We start from the raw sequence: 20,585 nt of genomic DNA, 5'->3' as shown, positions 1-20,585 counted from the left end.
CAGCGGCAACAACAGCAGCGCCAGCAGCAGTAGGCGTTACACGCAAGGATGCATCGGAGGAATCCCAGGCAGGAGAGGACTCGTCAGACTTGCCAGTGACATGGCCTGCAGGACTATTGGCATTCCTGGGGAAGGAGGAAATTGACACTGAGGGAGTTGGTGGGGTGGTTTGCGTGAGCTTGGTTACAAGAGGAAGGGATTTACTGGTCAGTGGACTGCTTCCGCTGTCACCCAAAGTTTTTGAACTTGTCACTGACTTATTATGAATGCGCTGCAGGTGACGTATAAGGGAGGATGTTCCGAGGTGGTTAACGTCCTTACCCCTACTTATTACAGCTTGACAAAGGGAACACACGGCTTGACACCTGTTGTCCGCATTTCTGGTGAAATACCTCCACACCGAAGAGCTGATTTTTTTGGTATTTTCACCTGGCATGTCAACGGCCATATTCCTCCCACGGACAACAGGTGTCTCCCCGGGTGCCTGACTTAAACAAACCACCTCACCATCAGAATCCTCCTGGTCAATTTCCTCCCCAGCGCCAGCAACACCCATATCCTCCTCATCCTGGTGTACTTCAACACTGACATCTTCAATCTGACTATCAGGAACTGGACTGCGGGTGCTCCTTCCAGCACTTGCAGGGGGCATGCAAATAGTGGAAGGCGCATGCTCTTCACGTCCAGTGTTGGGAAGGTCAGGCATCGCAAACGACACAATTGGACTCTCCTTGTGGATTTGGGATTTCAAAGAACGCACAGTTCTTTGCGGTGCTTTTGCCAGCTTGAGTCTTTTCAGTTTTCTAGCGAGAGGCTGAGTGCTTCCATCCTCATGTGAAGCTGAACCACTAGCCATGAACATAGGCCAGGGCCTCAGCCGTTCCTTGCCACTCCGTGTGGTAAATGGCATATTGGCAAGTTTACGCTTCTCCTCCGACAATTTTATTTTAGGTTTTGGAGTCCTTTTTTTTCTGATATTTGGTGTTTTGGATTTGACATGCTCTGTACTATGACATTGGGCATCGGCCTTGGCAGACGACGTTGCTGGCATTTCATCGTCTCGGCCATGACTAGTGGCAGCAGCTTCAGCACGAGGTGGAAGTGGATCTTGATCTTTCCCTAATTTTGGAACCTCAACTTTTTTGTTCTCCATATTTTATAGGCAGAACTAAAAGGCACCTCAGGTAAACAATGGAGATGGATGGATTGGATACTAGTATACAATTATGGACGGACTGCCACGGTTAGGTGGTATAAAAAAACCACGGTTAGGTGGTATATATTATAATAATAATACAATTATGGATGGACGGACTGCCTGCCGACTGCCGACACAGAGGTAGCCACAGCCGTGAACTACCGCACTGTACACTGGTTGATAAAGAGATAGTAGTATACTCGTAACAACTAGTATGACACTATGACGACGGTATAAAGAATGAAAAAAAAACCACGGTTAGGTGGTATATATTATAATAATAATACAATTATGGATGGACGGACTGCCTGCCGACTGCCGACACAGAGGTAGCCACAGCCGTGAACTACCGCACTGTACACTGGTTGATAAAGAGATAGTAGTATACTCGTAACAACTAGTATGACACTATGACGACGGTATAAAGAATGAAAAAAAAACCACGGTTAGGTGGTATATATTATAATAATAATACAATTATGGATGGACGGACTGCCTGCCGACTGCCGACACAGAGGTAGCCACAGCCGTGAACTACCGCACTGTACACTGGTTGATAAAGAGATAGTAGTATACTCGTAACAACTAGTATGACACTATGACGACGGTATAAAGAATGAAAAAAAAACCACGGTTAGGTGGTATATATTATAATAATAATACAATTATGGATGGACGGACTGCCTGCCGACTGCCGACACAGAGGTAGCCACAGCCGTGAACTACCGCACTGTACACTGGTTGATAAAGAGATAGTAGTATACTCGTAACAACTAGTATGACACTATGACGACGGTATAAAGAATGAAAAAAAACCCACGGTTAGGTGGTATATATTATAATAATAATACAATTATGGATGGACGGACTGCCTGCCGACTGCCGACACAGAGGTAGCCACAGCCGTGAACTACCGCACTGTACACTGGTTGATAAAGAGATAGTAGTATACTCGTAACAACTAGTATGACACTATGACGACGGTATAAAGAAAGAAAAAAAAATACCACAGTTAGGTGGTATATATTATAATAATAATACAATTATGGATGGACGGACTGCCTGCCGACTGCCGACACAGAGGTAGCCACAGCCGTGAACTACCGCACTGTACACTGGTTGATAAAGAGATAGTAGTATACTCGTAACAACTAGTATGACACTATGACGACGGTATAAAGAATGAAAAAAAAACCACGGTTAGGTGGTATATATTATAATAATAATAATACAATTATGGATGGACGGACTGCCTGCCGACTGCCGACACAGAGGTAGCCACAGCCGTGAACTACCGCACTGTACACTGGTTGATAAAGAGATAGTAGTATACTCGTAACAACTAGTATGACACTATGACGACGGTATAAAGAATGAAAAAACCACGGTTAGGTGGTATATATTATAATAATAATACAATTATGGATGGACGGACTGCCTGCCGACTGCCGACACAGAGGTAGCCACAGCCGTGAACTACCGCACTGTACACTGGTTGATAAAGAGATAGTAGTATACTCGTAACAACTAGTATGACACTATGACGACGGTATAAAGAATGAAAAAAAAACCACGGTTAGGTGGTATATATTATAATAATAATACAATTATGGATGGACGGACTGCCTGCCGACTGCCGACACAGAGGTAGCCACAGCCGTGAACTACCGCACTGTACACTGGTTGATAAAGAGATAGTAGTATACTCGTAACAACTAGTATGACACTATGACGGTATAAAGAATGAAAAAAAAACCACGGTTAGGTGGTATATATTATAATAATAATACAATTATGGATGGACGGACTGCCTGCCGACTGCCGACACAGAGGTAGCCACAGCCGTGAACTACCGCACTGTACACTGGTTGATAAAGAGATAGTAGTATACTCGTAACAACTAGTATGACACTATGACGACGGTATAAAGAAAGAAAAAAAAATACCACGGTTAGGTGGTATATATTGTAATACAATTATGGATGGACGGACTGCCTGCCGAGTTCCGACTGCCGACACAGAGGTAGCCACAGCCGTGAACTACCGCACTGTACTGTGTCTGCTGCTAATATAGACTGGTTGATAAAGAGATAGTATACAATACATACAACAATATACTACTATACTGGTGGTCAGGCACTGGTCACCACTAGTCACACTGGCAGTGGCACTCCTGCAGCAAAAGTGTGCACTGTTTAATTTTAAATTAATATAATATTATGTACTCCTGGGGGCTCCTGCTATAACAACCTGCAGTGCTCCCCAGTCTCCCCCACAATTATTATAAGCTTTGCCTTTTATACATTGATGTGCAGCACACTGGGCTGAGCTGAGTGCACACAGACTGAGTCACACTGTGTGACTGGCTGCTGCTGTGTATCGTTTTTTTTCAGGCAGAGAACGGATATAGCAGAGAACGGATATATTATATTAAAATAAATAAAAGTTAACTAACAACAACTGCACTGGTCACTGTGGTAAACTCTGTCTGACTCTGCACAATCTCTCTCTCTCTTCTAATCTAATTTCTAATGGAGAGGACGCCAGCCACGTCCTCTCCCTATCAATCTCAATGCACGTGTGAAAATGGCGGCGACGCGCGGCTCCTTATATAGAATCCGAGTCTCGCGAGAATCCGACAGCGTCATGATGACGTTCGGGCGCGCTCGGGTTAACCGAGCAAGGCGGGAGGATCCGAGTCTGCTCGGACCCGTGAAAAAAACATGAAGTTCGTGCGGGTTCGGTTTCAGAGAAACCGAACCCGCTCATCTCTAATATATATATATATATATATACACACACACGCACACATACATACATACATACATACATACATACATATATTTATCTTAATATAGGAAATAATAAGAATTTACTTACCGATAATTCTATTTCTCGGAGTCCGTAGTGGATGCTGGGGTTCCTGAAAGGACCATGGGGAATAGCGGCTCCGCAGGAGACAGGGCACAAAAAGTAAAGCTTTAGGATCAGGTGGTGTGCACTGGCTCCTCCCCCTATGACCCTCCTCCAAGCCTCAGTTAGGATACTGTGCCCGGACGAGCGTACACAATAAGGAAGGATTTTGAATCCCGGGTAAGACTCATACCAGCCACACCAATCACACTGTACAACCTGTGATCTGAACCCAGTTAACAGTATGATAACAGCGGAGCCTCTGAAAAGATGGCTCACAACAATAATAACCCGATTTTTGTAACTATGTACAAGTATTGCAGATAATCCGCACTTGGGATGGGCGCCCAGCATCCACTACGGACTCCGAGAAATAGAATTATCGGTAAGTAAATTCTTATTTTCTCTATCGTCCTAGTGGATGCTGGGGTTCCTGAAAGGACCATGGGGATTATACCAAAGCTCCCAAACGGGCGGGAGAGTGCGGATGACTCTGCAGCACCGAATGAGAGAACTCCAGGTCCTCCTTAGCCAGGGTATCAAATTTGTAGGATTTTACAAACGTGTTTGCCCCTGACTAAGTAGCCGCTCGGCAAAGTTGTAAAGCCGAGACCCCTCGGGCAGCCGCCCAAGATGAGCCCACCTTCCTTGTGGAATGGGCATTTACATATTTTGGCTGTGGCAGGCCTGCCACAGAATGTGCAAGCTGAATTGTATTACACATCCAACTAGCAATAGTCTGCTTAGAAGCAAGAGCACCCAGTTTGTTGGGTGCATACAGGATAACAGCAAGTCAGTTTTCCTGACTCCAGCCGTCCTGGAACCTATATTTTCAGGGCCCTGACAACATCTAGCAACTTGGAGTCCTCCAAGTCCCTAGTAGGCGCAAGGCACCACAATAAGCTGGTTCAGGTGAAACACTGACACCACCTTAGGGAGAGAACTGGGGACGAGTCCGCAGCTCTGCCCTGTCCGAATGGACAAACAGATATGGGCTTTTTTGAGAAAAAAAAAACCACCAATTTGACACTCGCCTGGCCCAGGCCAGGGCCAAGAGCATGGTCACTTTTCATGTGAGATGCTTCAAATCCACAGATTTGACTGGTTTTAAACCAATGTGATTTGAGGAATCCCAGAACTACGTTGAGATCCCACAGTGCCACTGGAGGCACAAAAGGGGGTTGTATATGCAATACTCCCTTGACAAACTTCTGGACTTCAGGAACTGAAGCCAATTCTTTCTGGAAGAAAATCGACAGGGCCGAAATTTGAACCTTAATGGACCCCAATTTGAGGCCCATAGACACTCCTGTTTGCAGGAAATGCAGGAATCGACCGAGTTGAAATTTCTTCGTGGGGCCTTCCTGGCCTCACACCACGCAACATATTTTCGCCACATGTGGTGATAATGTTGTGCGGTCACCTCCTTCCTGGCTTTGACCAGGGTAGGAATGACCTCTTCCGGAATGCCTTTTTCCCTTAGGATCCGGCGTTCCACCGCCATGCCGTCAAACGCAGCTGCGGTAAGTCTTGGAACAGACATGGTACTTGCTGAAGCAAGTCCCTTCTTAGCGGCAGAGGCCATAAGTCCTCTGTGAGCATCTCTTGAAGTTCCGGGTACCAAGTCCTTCTTGGCCAATCCGGAGCCATGAGTATAGTTCTTACTCCTCTACGTCTTATAATTCTCAGTACCTTAGGTATGAGAAGCAGAGGAGGGAACACATACACCGACTGGTACACCCACGGTGTTACCAGAACGTCCACAGCTATTGCCTGAGGGTCTCTTGACCTGGCGCAATACCTGTCCCGTTTTTTGTTCAGACGGGACGCCATCATGTCCACCTTTGGTATTTCCCAACGGTTCACAATCATGTGGAAAAACTTCCCGATGAAGTTTCCACTCTCCCGGGTGGAGGTCGTGCCTGCTGAGGAAGTCTGCTTCCCAGTTTCCATTCCCGGAATGAAACACTGCTGACAGTGCTATCACATGATTTTCCGCCCAGCGAAAAGTCCTTGCAGTTTTTGCCATTGCCCTCCTGCTTCTTGTGCCGCCCTGTCTGTTTACGTGGGCGACTGCCGTGATGTTTTTCCCACTGGATCAATACCGGCTGACCTTGAAGCAGAGGTCTTGCTAAGCTTAGAGCATTATAAAATTACCCTTAGCTCCAGTATATTTATGTGGAGAAAAGTCTCCAGACTTGATCACACTCCCTGGAAATTTTTTCCTTGTGTGACTGCTCCCCAGCCTCTCGGGCTGGCCTCCGTGGTCACCAGCATCCAATCCTGAATGCCGAATCTGCGGCCCTCTAGAAGATGAGCACTCTGTAACCACCACAGGAGAGACACCCTTGTCCTTGGATATAGGGTTATCCGCTGATGCATCTGAAGATGCGATCCGGACCATTTGTCCAGCAGATCCCACTGAAAAGTTCTTGCGTGAAATCTGCCGAATGGAATTGCTTCGTAGGAAGCCACCATTTTTACCAGGACCCTTGTGCAATGATGCACTGACACTTTTCCTGGTTTTAGGAGGTTCCTGACTAGCTCGGATAACTCCCTGGCTTTCTCTTCCGGGAGAAACACCTTTTTCTGGACTGTGTCCAGAATCATCCCTAGGCACAGCAGACGTGTCGTCGGGATCAGCTGCGATTTTGGAATATTTAGAATCCACCCGTGCTGTTGTAGCAGTATCCGAGATAGTGCTACTCCGACCTCCAACTGTTCCCTGGACTTTGCCCTTATCAGGAGATCGTCCAAGTAAGGGATAATTAAGACGCCTTTTCTTCGAAGAAGAATCATCATTTCGGCCATTACCTTGGTAAAGACCCGGGGTGCCGTGGACAATCCAACGGCAGCGTCTGAAACTGATAGTGACAGTTCTGTACCACGAACCTGAAGTACCCTTAGTGAGAAGGGCAAATTTGGGACATGGAGGTAAGCATCCCTGATGTCCCGGGACACTATATAGTCCCCTTCTTCCTGGTTCGTTATCACTGCTCTGAGTGACTCCATCTTGATTTGAACCTTTGTAAGTGTTCAAATTTTTTTAGATTTAGAATAGGTCTCACCTAGCCTTCTGGCTTCAGTACCACAATATAGTGTGGAATAATACCCCTTTCCTTGTTGTAGGAGGGGTAATTTGATTATCACCTGCTGGGAATACAGCTTGTGAATTGTTTCCCATACTGCCTCCTTGTCGGAGGGAGACCTTGGTAAAGCAGACTTCAGGAGCCTGCGAGGGGGAAACGTCTCGACATTCCAATCTGTACCCCTGGGATACTACTTGTAGGATCCAGGGGTCCTGTACGGTCCCAGCGTCATGCTGAGAGCTTGGCAGAAGCGGTGGAAGGCTTCTGTTCCTGGGAATGGGCTGCCTGCTGCAGTCTTCTTCCCTTTCCTCTATCCCTGGGCAGATATGACTCTTATAGGGACGAAAGGACTGAGGCTGAAAAGACGGTGTCTTTTTCTGCAGAGATGTGACTTAGGGTAAAAACGGTGGATTTTCCAGCAGTTGCCGTGGCCACCAGGTCCGATGGACCGACCCCAAATAACTCCTCTTCCTTTATACGGCAATACACCTTTGTGCCGTTTGGAATCTGCATCACCTGACCACTGTCGTGTCCATAAACATCTTCTGGCAGATATGGACATCGCACTTACTCTTGATGCCAGAGTGCAAATATCCCTCTGTGCATCTCGTATATATAGAAATGCATCCTTTAAATGCTCTATAGTCAATAAAATACTGTCCCTGTCAAGGGTATCAATATTTTTAGTCAGGGAATCCGACCAAGCCACCCCAGCTCTGCACATCCAGGCTGAGGCGATCGCTGGTCGCAGTATAACACCAGTATGTGTGTATATACTTTTTATGATATTTTCCAGCCTCCTGTCAGCTGGCTCCTTGAGGACGGCCCTATCTATAGACGGTACCGCCACTTGTTTTGATAAGCGTGTGAGCGCCTTATCCACCCTAAGGGGTGTTTCCCACCGCGCCCTAACTTCTGGCGGGAAAGGGTATACCGCCAATAATTTTCTAACGGGGGGAACCCACGCATCATCACACTTCATTTAATTTATCTGATTCAGGAAAAACTACAGGTAGTTTTTTCACATCCCACATAATACCCTCTTTTGTGGTACTTGTAGTATCAGAAATATGTAACACCTCCTTCATTGCCCTTAACAAGTAACGTGTGGCCCTAAAGGGAAATACGTTTGTTTCTTCACCGTCGACACTGAAATCAGTGTCCGTGTCTGTGTCTGTCGACCGACTGAGGTAAAAGGACGTTTTAACGCCCCTGACGGTGTTTGAGACGCCTGGACAGGTACTAATTTGTTTGCCAGCCGTCTCATGTCGCCAACCGACCTTGCAGCGTGTTGACATTATCACGTAATTCCATAAATAAGCCATCCATTCCGGTGTCGACTCCCTAGAGAGTGACATCACCATTACAGGCAATTTGCTCCGCCTCCTCACCAACATCGTCCTCATACATGTCGACACACACGTACCGACATATAGCACACACACACAGGGAATGCTCTGATAGAGGACAGGACCCCACTAGCCCCTTGGGGAGACAGAGGGAGAGTTTGCCAGCACACACCAAAGCGCTATATTTTACAGGGATAGCCTTATAATAAGTGCTCCCTTATAGCTGCTTTTATAAAATCACAATTTCGCCAAATTTTGCCCCCCCTCTCTTGATTTAACCCTGTTTCTGTAGTGCAGTGCAGGGGAGAGCCTGGGAGCCTTCCTGACCAGCGGAACTGTGTGAGGAAATGGCGCTGTGTGCTGAGGAGATAGGCCCCGCCCCCTTTTCGGCGGGCTCGTCTCCCGCTTAAAAATGGATTCTGGCAGGGGTTAAATATCTCCATATAGCCCCGGAGGCTATATGTGAGGTATTTTTTGCCAAAAAAAGGATTTTCATTGCTGCCCAGGGCGGCCCCCCCCCAGCGCCCTGCACCCTCAGTGACTGCCGAGTGAAGTGTGCTGAGAGCAATGGCGCACAGCTGCAGTGCTGTGCGCTACCTTAAGAAGACTGAGGACTCTTCTGCCGCCGATTCTGGACCTTCTTCTCTTTTCAGCATCTGCAAGGGGGCCGGCGGCGAGGCTCCGGTGACCATCCAGGCTGTACCTGTGATCGTCCCTCTGGAGCTAATGTCCAGTAGCCAAAGAAGCCAATCCATCCTGCACGCAGGTGAGTTCACTTCTTCTCCCCTAAGTCCCTCGATGCAGTGATCCTGTTGCCAGCAGGACTCACTGTAAAATAAAAAACCTAAGCTAAACTTTTCTAAGCAGCTCTTTAGGAGAGCCACCTAGATTGCACCCTTCTCGGCCGGGCACAAAAACCTATCTGAGGCTTGGAGGAGGGTCATAGGGGGAGGAGCCAGTGCACACCACCTGATCCTAAAGCTTTACTTTTTGTGCCCTGTCTCCTGCGGAGCCGCTATTCCCCATGGTCCTTTCAGGAACCCCAGCATCCACTAGGACGATAGAGAAAGGGGGGCACCAATATTTATCTTGCCTCCGGGCAACTGTGACGAACTTACGCTACTGATTCACACTATCATGTAACCTTTCACCAAGTCAGGCTCTTGGTGTCATATTACACCTCTGTATCCCTAATATGTCTCCCACAGAGGAAGAGTTCCCTGCCACAGATATGTCACACACGTGCACAACCACACCACAGACACTCCGGGACTTATAGGGGACAGACCCACAGAAAAATCTGTCAGAGGGATACAGCTAGGATTTGCCAGTTAACAACCCAGCGCCAGTAACACAATGTCTGTGAACACAAAATGGCCACTGACATGCAGCGCTTTTATAATGTTAATCACAGAATTATATAGCATCAAATTCACTGTGGCCCCCCGTTTTGCACCCTGATACTTGTTCAGCAGTGGAGGAGGACCAGCATTCTTCTCTGCAGTCTGGAAGAGAGAAAATGGCGCAGAGCAGTGTGCTGGCTGACTGAGGAGGAAGCTCCACTCTTCAATGGCGTGTTTCTCCTCAGCTTTTATGAGGTAATTTTTGATACTGGCGGGGGTAGGACTGTGCCTCAGCAACTTATGCCCCCTATTTATGCCAGTTTCCATAGGTTTCATGCTGCCCAGGGCGCACCCCCCCCCCCCCCCCGCGCGCCCTGCACCCTGCAGTGCCTGTGTATGTGTGAGCAACATGGCGCGCTGCGCTCCCACCAGCCGCGCGGTACCTTTAGCTGTCACTTTCTTGATTGAAGATCTGTCTTCTAACACTCACCTGTCTTCTGACTTCTGGCTCTGTGAGGGGAGTGATGGCGTGCTGTGGGAGTGAGCATCTAGGCACGGCTAGCGTTCAGTTCCCTTCAATTGCTAATGGTGTCCTGTCCTACTTCTGCCCCCTCAGTCCCACGAAGCAGGGAGACTGTTGCCAGCAGTTCTCCCTGAAAATAAAACACCTAACATAAGTCTTTTCAGAGAAACTCAGTAGAGCTCCTCTGGAGTGCATCCAGTCTGCCTGGGCACATTTCTAAAACTGAGGTCTGGAGGAGGGGCATAGAGGGAGGAGCAAGTTCACACCCTTGAAAAGTCTTAAAGTGCCCATGGCTCCTGCAGAACCTTCTATACCCCATGGTACTGAAGTGGACCCCAGCATCCTCTAGGACGCATGAGAAAGGGACATTGTAGGAATGAAAAGACAGTTACTATATCAAATACTATGGTTTCATATGATGCCCATGAAGAAACTACATGACCTAATAATGGGCCAACAATATAGGAATGTGGAAAAGTAATTTGAATATAGGAGATTCTTAGGTTTTTAGAGGGTCTCTGCGGTCAGTCACCCACAAGTACAATATGATCATGCTCATCTTTATAGGTCTGGTAGAGTGCACTGGACAAAGAGTGGCTTGTTGAGTGATTGCTAAGGATGCCATATGTGTCAGGATCCATCCTGTGTGTATCCATTAGAATCTGTATTTGTCTGTGTGTACGGTGGTGGTGGGGGGTTCAGGTGTCCTCATCAGATGGGATCCTAACATTCCTAAGGTTCAAGTCCAGACCACGGGACCCCCCAGGCCAGCGCAAGCCAAACAGTAGTTTGGATGCCATAAGCAGGACTTTAGATGGGCCAAACACTGTCTGTTTGGGCGTGACATGTGCGCTCAAACAACAATTGAATTGCGCTCAAACAACAATTGAATTGTGGCACCTAAACAGTCCTGTTTAGACAGGAAAATTAGATGCCCAAATCAATTGAATTCCCATGAGCCTGACTGTGTTTTATTAGACAGTTAGTCAAGAAATTTACTTCTGTAACCGTGCCATGAGGGGAATACTTGATAACTAAATACAGATACATTTTTAAATTGGAAAAATTAAACTACATGGACTGAAAATGTGCAGTACCTGTTACACAAATCAGTTTATTTAATGTTCATATCTGAAAACTCTATTGCCCTCTTGTGGAATATAGATGTATTGCAGACATCTCAAAGCCCTAAAAATGCAAAATGCAAAAAAAAAAGCATTTGGGAAGAGCTTTTCAATTTGCGCAAATATATTGTATACTAATATTAATAGGTGCATAAACACGTAGCAGCATTTGGAACTGCCTCTAGAAAATCATCCTGTGCCTACTTTTTAGGAATTGCAGCTGGTGGAATGAATCATCATTTAAGAGTCCATCCTACTGGTTTATTTCATATCATCATCACCAGAGTGTATTTGCACTTGCCTAATAGCACATAATGGTTACGCCTCATAACATGCATATTACCTGTTTCTGCAGGTGTGCTTTAGCTGCATTTGTGTGAACACACCCATATAGTACTCCATCTAAATCAGCACACCTTTCCCACCCTACTTTAGCCTTTCCAGTCATAAGGAGGAGTGTTAGGTACATTGGTGCAGGGCAGGACTGGCCCACAGGGGTACAGGGGAAACCACCGGTGGGCCCCACGACCAGGGGCCCCACCTCCTCCTCTAGGGATCAGGTTCCACTTGAATTGTACATTATACATATTATCTACAGTGCATTACAGTTATTAATCTGGTACATTATCATGCATGCACTAGCAGTATTCATAATGGGCGGCATGTACTAATGTACATCGCCGCCCATCGCCTCCCTGCGCCATGATGCTGATCGCATATGTACTAACATATGCGATCAGCATTGCGGAGGACAGCTCTTCCGATAAAAGCTGTCCTCCACGATGCACAGCGGCAGCCTGACTTCCGGGATTTGGCCCCAGAAGTCAGTCTGCGCATGCGCGGGGTGACGGGGGCGGCCGCAGGGCATGCTGGGAGGGATCCGATCGGATCCCTCACACAGCGCCGCGGAGAGAAGCCCATAGGCTTCTATGGACGTATGCCAGCTAAAGCTGGCGTACCCCGACGCGGCGCTGTCCTGCCGGCCGGGGGTTAGTACATCAGGAAAATGCGGTAAACAGGGAGTTTACCGCATTTTCCGCTTAGTACATCCCGCCCAATATATATATTTAACATGGGGCCCATACCATGGTTAGCCAAGCCTCTGTGGTAGCTGGCCACATCCCTAAGTGTGGGCCTCTGCCACTGCACTCCCCCGGTGGGCCCTCCATTCCCCAGTCCCATTGGCGTTTCTATAATGGGTGCGGTGCACACGGGCCCCTGAGTCCAGGGAGAGGCCACACTGCACACACTGCACCCATTTCTCCTATACTTACCTTTCCGGAGTCCATCGCTGACCGTGTGTGGGCTCACTCCTCTCTCGTGGCCATTGCGCCGCTGCTAGCGCACTGACCACTAGAGACTCCGGCACAGTGCCAGAGTCTACAGCGCATGCACAGGACTCCGAAAAAATGGCGCGGCGGCCATTTTTCTGAGTCCTGCGCATGCGCTGTAGACTCTGGCACTATGCCAGAGTCTACAGCGCTCAGAGCGTTAGCAGCGGCGCAACAGCTACGGGAGAGGAGAGGGCCCACACACGGAGTCTGCACACGGGTCCCCTCCTCTCTAGAGACGCCCCTGCCCAGTCCGACACTGCATTGGTGCCTTCTTTTTGTGGGCATGACAGTGTGAATTTGAGCAATTTACACTACATAAACTGGCATAAGATTAACCCAGTATTAGGGCAATTACATTCTGCAAACTCGCCTAGTTAAACTCGCACACTTTGCCTTAATGTGTGTACCCGAGATTCGCACAATTCAATTAGAAATGCCAATTTGCATTACTCGCAGGGAAGTTGTGCAAATTTTGTCCAAAAAGTTAACTGGGAAAAGAGGATCAAAAAAGTGGGGAAACCTTCCTGAATCCCCCCAAAAAAGTGACAACTTTGTTAGTAGGATCATACAGAATGTGTTAGCGGGCATAAGGAAAGTACTGGAAGATTTTAAAGGAGTTCTGAAGCAAATCTAAAAATGTTATACCTTAAGGATTTTCAATGCCTTGTCACCTGCTCAGGGGAGTGCGAACAAAAACATTTACTCTGAAAAAGGAATGCGAATTTGGGATTGTATTGCAAAGGTAATTCGCTATGCAAATGCGAATCTGCCTCGATTGATCAAACTCGCACCTAATTTATTTATTAACAGTTTCTTATATAGCGCAGCATTTTCCGTTGCGCTTTACTAATTGAATTAGTCTCATGGAACTTGCAGAAACTAGTTGACCTATGTGGCTCATTTTTAGGGGGAATAAATGGACAAAATAATGTTGAATAAAGAAATACATAGAAAGGATTTCACATTTACAAAGAAGAACACAGCAAAGGCGATATTACTTTCACATATAGAATCTCTTTGCTACTACTAAATTAAACCTCACTGACTCAGCACATATAAATTCAATGCAGCAATACTCCTACAGACCTATTTATCAACAAATAGAAGTCCTACATTTTTATGTGAAAACAACCCACCAATGAATAAAACGTTTGAAATTAAAATGGTTACATTTCCAAACTTGGGCAGCACCACTCCATCTAAATAAAACAAAGTAATTAGGCTGGTTCACAATTTTAAACAGGACAGAAAAAAAAGAGAGAGTAGAGTGAAAGTAAATTACACATAACGGGACCAGAACCAAAACAAACAAACAAACAAAACAAACATCAAAGTATTTGGAGTAGACTCCAGAAACATGGCTCCTAACTTGAGGACATGTTACAACGCATTTGTTCTCATTCTATTTTAACACGGACACACACACACTGACGTTCCGTAGTAAAACACACTTGTATACTGTTGCTGTGGTGACGGCTGGGTCAGAGCTTTAACCATTGCTAGTTCTCACAGCTGACTGAGGGCTTTCAGAGGGGGAATGGCAGGTAAGTGAGGCCGAAGCTGAGACACCACAAGCCCCAGAGCGATCTTTACTTCACTATACGAATAAAGGGCAAAGTTATTACTTTAGTATATGTAACATAGGGGTATATTTAATTGTTGTCAGAAACTGCCGTCTTGTCGAAAAGACGGCAGTTTCCGACAGGTTTAGGCTGGAAGGGGTTCTGATCCATTCAATGCGGCCCCATTTTTTCCGGCAAGCCTGGAAATCCGACTTGTCAGAAAGCTGTCGGAATGTACGCGGATTGGCGGCTTTAGCAGCCTATCCACGTGCATTGTTTGAAGCACGCCCAAACCCGACATGTTTTAGCCCCGTATTTCGACAATGTCAATCCGACTTTTTAAAAAGGTTAAATCTCGGCAAAACTGTGCAGTATGCACCGCAATGCGCAGGCACGTCGGACGGGTACAAAGAGGATCGTGCTGGGCGATGGATTTAACGAAGAATCCATTCGCACAGCCGATCGCAAGGTGATTGACAGAAAGAGGACGTTTGTGGGTGGCAACTGACCGTTTTCTGGGAGTGTTTGGAAAAACGCAGGCGTGTCCAAGCGTTTGCAGGGAGGGTTCCTGACGTCAATTCCGGGACCGGACAGGATGAAGTGATCGCAGCGGCTGAGTAAGTTCTGGGCTACTCAGAAACTACAATAAACTTTTTTGTGCCGTCGGCTCCAAAAGCATTCGTACACTTGCAAAGTGAAAATACACTCCCCCATAGGCGGCGGCTATCTGATCGCAGCACAGCAAAAAGTTGCTAGCGACCGATCAACTCGTAATGACCCCCTTTATCTCTGTCCACTTTATCGATCTGCAAAGCTAAGTACATAGGGGGTCTTTCCGACTCGTTTGCACGCAGCGGTTCATCACTGCGGTGCGAACGGGTCGGAACTGCGCATGCGCCGGGCAGTGGCCAGAATAAAGAAGAAAGTGATTGCTAGCGCGATCGCAAGAAGACTGACAGTAGGGAGGCGTTCCGGGGCGTCTACTCACCGTTTTCCGGCTGTGGAGATCCGAATGCAGGCGTGTCCAGGCGTTTGCAGGGCGGATGTCTGACGTCAAATCTGGGACCTTCGTCGCTGGATCCGTCGCACAGGGTAAGTAACTCTTACCCTGGTCTTGTTTTACACAAAACTTTTTTTAGCATAGCAGGGCTGCACAAGCGATCACAGCCCTGCTATGCTAAAATACACTCCCCCATAGGCGGCGTCTAGTTGATTACACGAGCAACAAAACGTTGCTACGTGCGATCAACTCGGAATGACCTCCTCAGACCCTTGTATCACTATCCTACCCGGTGTACATGATAATGTTACATCCTCAGGGCCTGATTCAGAGGTGGACTCAGTGCCAATGTTTGCTGATCTGAGCTCTGTGTTTAGACTGCACATGGGTCAGAGTCACACAGCGCACATGCCAGCTTAGTTTATCGGAGGCGGTTGCAGTGGGAAATTAAACGCAGTATGATTGACTGTCTTGGATCGGTTGTAGGAGGTAAGGGGGGGTGGCCGGTAAAAGTCAGGCGTGTCACGACTATTTCAGGGGTGTGTCTGATCCTGCAACTGTGTGTACACAGTAACAACGGCTCCGGGGGCTTACGTCCATGATGAATGGTGCAACTGATAAAGTCATCTCTAGAAATCCCGGTGACTGCGGCATTAGCATATTTCGCAGATAGCAGTTGTGTCGGCATTTGAGTGCACCTCTGAACCAGTATCTAGAGGATTGGGGCAGGGCAGTCCCACTGATTGTGATCAGGTAATTTATGTAATGAAGCAAGGTACAGAGAGAGTAACCAGACTCTAGGGTGCACAAAATAAATCTAATTATATAATCCCAAACTTATATTACTGATCATTAAATAAAAATAGTTTCCGTGACTCAGTGCTAAAAAACGTGAACTATCAAAATAACATATAACATTACACAAAAGAGACAGTCAATGAACAATAAACACAATTTTAAAATCCACATGTATATAATCGCTTATCGCTTATCCACGTGTATATAATCAGCTGCAGTGTAGTCATTTTAATAATAATGATCAGTCACACTAATCTACTGTCTCGGAAGGTGCAAGAGACTCACAATTTTATAGGTAGAAAACCGAACCCCCAGAACTGTGGATATCCGGCATCCCTCCCACCTCCTAGAGAAGTGAGCAGGATGGAGAGATAATACCGGGAATTGCGGGTCCGTACGAAGAGGATGGGGCTTTAATTACGCAAATCGTGTCATTTTAACCCCACTACTTCTGAACGGAATATGCAGCATTTTGTTATGATGGGGGTGGGGCTTAATGGCATGAGGACTCTGGCCTGCCCCCTTAGTGGTCAGCTGCATCTACTCTCCAGGCTTCTCTCAGAGAGGAGAAATATAATGTCAGCAAGTATGGTATCAATACAATACCTTACCTCCCAACTGTCCCGATTTTCGCAGGACAGTTACTTTTTTTGGACACTGTCCCGCTGTCCCACCCGCGGGCCACAGTGTCCCGGTTGTTGGGGGGGCAGTTGGGAGGCTCCTGTCACTCTACTCTGCATAAGCAGAGCAGCGGTAAATAGATGCTGTGCGCATCTATTCACGAGAGACAGGGGGGCTTTGGGGCATGCCAGCAGCTCACCGAGCGCTGTGCATGCCCCCCCAAAATGGGGGTGTGGCTTGCGATTGTGGGCATTCCTGCAAAGCCATCCCCCCTTTACATTGACCATGCCTCTTTTGGGCCGGGTGCACCTTCACTGCACAAGAGAGTCCCTACTTCACTGGCAATGATGTTGGGAGGTATGCGATATATCAAGTCCAGCTAATCCAAATATAAATGTTATTGCTACATATTGTGTTAACAGCCACACAAGGGCATATCCTTGGTATCAGTGGTTAAATATAGCGATGCTTAGTTTTGCCGACATAAACACAACACAAAGTTCTCATGGATAAACATCAAAAGTGAATAAATATTGACCACGCCTCTTTTGGGCCAGGAGACTGCCAGTCACAATACCTACGGCGGGATCCCGGCTATCGGATGGCTGGTGTGGGGGGCAGAGGAATGATGCCCCTTGCGGGCTCTCTGCGCTCGCCATGCAGCGGGCTAGGTGGCTCGCGCAGGAATAGTCCCTGTTGCTCGGCATGCCAACCATTGGGTTTTTCAGATGCCGGGATCCCAACGTCGGTATTGTGACCGGCAGTCTCCTGACTCGTAATTATCAGTTTTCGGGCCAAGGGTGGCAGTATTTCTGACACAACGCAGTTTGTGAACTGTTCGCTTGCTGCTGTGGTGAAGGTGTATCGTGGCTGGACAAATAGCACCATTGCAAATAACCGAAGTGGAAACTGCGGAGCACCACGTGCCATTGATGTGATAGGTGAACGTCGGCTATGAAGGTGCATGAGGGCCAACCTACACAGTGGAACAGCTCACCATCACAATGAACCTGGGATCTACCAAACGTGTGTCTAAAATGACAGTTCAGCCCGTCTAGATGCTGTCCATGCTGAACATGGCGGGTACTCTGGCTATTAGCTGGTGGTCATAATTATGTCACTCAACCGTGTAGTATGTATCATGGCGGAGCAGAGACAGCAGGAGGGAACGTGAACAGAAATGAGGGTGTAGAAGTAGGAGTGGGTGGAGTAATTGAGAGCTTGATACAGTATGTGAGAGTGACTGATTTCTGTGGAGGAGAATTGTGCATAGGGGGACAGCCGACATTGAGCTGCGAGAGAGATAAATAAGCCGGGTAGCAGCGTTCATGATGGATTGAAGTGGGGAGAGACGTGTGAGAGGAAGGCCAGATAGGAGATTGCAGTAATCAAGGTAGGAATTGCTGAGTACATTAATTAGAGTTATGGTGGCGTTCGCGGTGAGGAAATGACTGATTCTAGAAATTTTACGAAGGTGGAAGCAGCAGGAGTGTGAGGTAGACTTAATGTAAGGTGTGAGGAGTAGGTTGAGGATGACGCCCAGACAGCGGATGTGAGGAAATGAGGTGAGGTGAGGCAGTCCTGGACAGGGGGAACACAATCATTTTGGTTCAAACCTGTTGCATTAGAGAAATCTCTGATTCGCGCTGTCTGTTCCTCAGAGCTGGAGCTGTTACAGACCTGACCAATGCCCCAAGACAACAGTTAATGCTCATTTCTCCTCGCACCTGCGGATAATTGAATCTGCCCCCTAGTGTTCTATAGATTTGGGATGTGGTTATAACTATCTTAAATGTACTGGAGAAGTGGAACGTACAATGGACAATTTAAACAGTGAGTTCTGACTACATACTACAAATCTGAAACTTTCAAATGGAGGTCTGGTAGTCTCTACCTATGTTTTAAAGTTGTGTTGTTTTTATTTATTGCAGAAATATTTAAAAAATCCTTTAGTTCACAAGCTCTGAAGTCGAATATGGAAACTGCTAGCTCCAGGTTAGTGGGTCCTAATACTATACAAAACTGCAAACCCCAATGTGTGTGTTGTTTATAACTTTTGTGTCCTGTTTACTTTCTTAATAACTATGTTTTACAAGAAGTATGTTACTGCAAATAAATTAGGCTTATTAAGATAATTATTCTGATCATTTTGACTATATTTTTTTCCAGAAATTTGGAATCTTTTTTACTTATTGAAACGGAGTACATAAAGAATCTTCAGAAACAAGTCTATCTCCTAGAACTGGAGGTATCATTCTTATATCCTTTCTACTAACAGCCTGGTGCACATCAATAACGAATGCTTATTAAGGGGTGTTGCTCATGAATATTTAATTACAAGTGACTTTGTATTTAAATAAGAATTTTATTTATAAACAAATACTCCGTCTTAAGTTTCCACAACCCTCTTCCTCCATACACCACTATCTATCTATCTATCTATCTATCTATCTATCTATCTAGGTTTTTTACCGTTGATGTTAATGACTAATCAGATTTTCTTTGCATCGCTCTTGTTCTTCTCTTTAGCACCAGGTGGCGCAAGTACTGTTGTTTTCGTGTAAAAATGCATTGAGCCATAGAGGGCCATCTATAAATGGTAAAGCACACACACCTCATCACGTAAGCTGCAGCAACAATATTTCTATAACAAGCTATTGAGATAATGACATTTTTATATCACTGCAACAAGCGGTTCGCGACTTACTAATGTAAAAATGAAAAAATGTCCCCTCATTCTCCTGATTTCTATTAATATATAAGGGGCCTATTTCTTAATATCAAATGCAGTAAATGGGTGGACATAAAGTGCTAGTAGTATGAACTTTGCAGTGGCCGTAAAACTAAAAAGTACACAGCACACCTTTACATGGACATTAACAAAAAGCATAATAGAAGGCTGCTGTGATCACGTTAGGGGAACCGTTATAATGCACCCCACATTTCTCTAACGTCCTAAGTGGATGCTGGGGACTCCGTAAGGACCATGGGGAATAGCGGCTCCGCAGGAGACTGGGCACATCTAAAGAAAGCTTTAGGACTATCTGGTGTGCACTGACTCCTCCCCCTATGACCCTCCTCCAAGCCTCAGTTAGATCTCTGTGCCCGAACGAGAAGGGTGCACACTAGGGGCTCTCCTGAGCTTCTTAGTGAAAGTTTTAGATTAGGTTTTTTATTTTCAGTGAGACCTGCTGGCAACAGGCTCACTGCATCGAGGGACTAAGGGGAGAAGAAGCGAACTCACCTGCGTGCAGAGTGGATTGGGCTTCTTAGGCTACTGGACATTAGCTCCAGAGGGACGATCACAGGCCCAGCTTGGATGGGTCCCAGAGCCGCGCCGCCGGCCCCCTTACAGAGCCAGAAGGCAGAAGAGGTCCGGAAAATCGGCGCAGAAGACGTCCTGTCTTCAACAAGGTAGCGCACAGCACTGCAGCTGTGCGCCATTGCTCTCAGCACACTTCACACTTCGGTCACTGAGGGTGCAGGGCGCTGGGGGGGGGCGCCCTGAGACGCAATAAAAACACCTTGGATGGCAAAAAAATGCATCACATATAGCTCCTGGGCTATATGGATGCATTTAACCCCTGCCAGAATCCATAAAAAAGCAGGAGAAAAGTCCGCGAAAAAGGGGCGGAGCCTATCTCCTCAGCACACTGGCGCCATTTTCCCTCACAGCTCCGTTGGAGGGAAGCTCCCTGTCTCTCCCCTGCAGTCACTACACTACAGAAAGG

At 46.8% G+C, this 20,585-nt stretch overlaps 1 protein-coding gene across 1 annotated transcript in view; it reads left to right on the top strand.

Moving 5' to 3' along the window:
- Positions 1 to 14,330: 14,330 nt before the first annotated feature.
- Positions 14,331 to 20,585, top strand: part of LOC134928346 (CAP-Gly domain-containing linker protein 1-like) — a 147,616-nt gene continuing 141,361 nt past the window's right edge. The window contains exons 1-3 of the mRNA XM_063923985.1: positions 14,331 to 14,417; positions 18,786 to 18,849; positions 19,024 to 19,114. Coding sequence (XP_063780055.1) covers positions 14,411 to 14,417; positions 18,786 to 18,849; positions 19,024 to 19,114 — 162 coding nt within the window. The 5' untranslated portion in view covers positions 14,331 to 14,410. The remainder of the gene's footprint in view (positions 14,418 to 18,785; positions 18,850 to 19,023; positions 19,115 to 20,585) is intronic.

This window comes from Pseudophryne corroboree, chromosome 5 (genome assembly GCF_028390025.1).
Source record: "Pseudophryne corroboree isolate aPseCor3 chromosome 5, aPseCor3.hap2, whole genome shotgun sequence".
Lineage (NCBI taxonomy): Eukaryota > Metazoa > Chordata > Amphibia > Anura > Myobatrachidae > Pseudophryne > Pseudophryne corroboree.
Note: the sequence above shows the minus strand (reverse complement) of the source record. Positions and strands in the feature narration are given on the sequence as shown.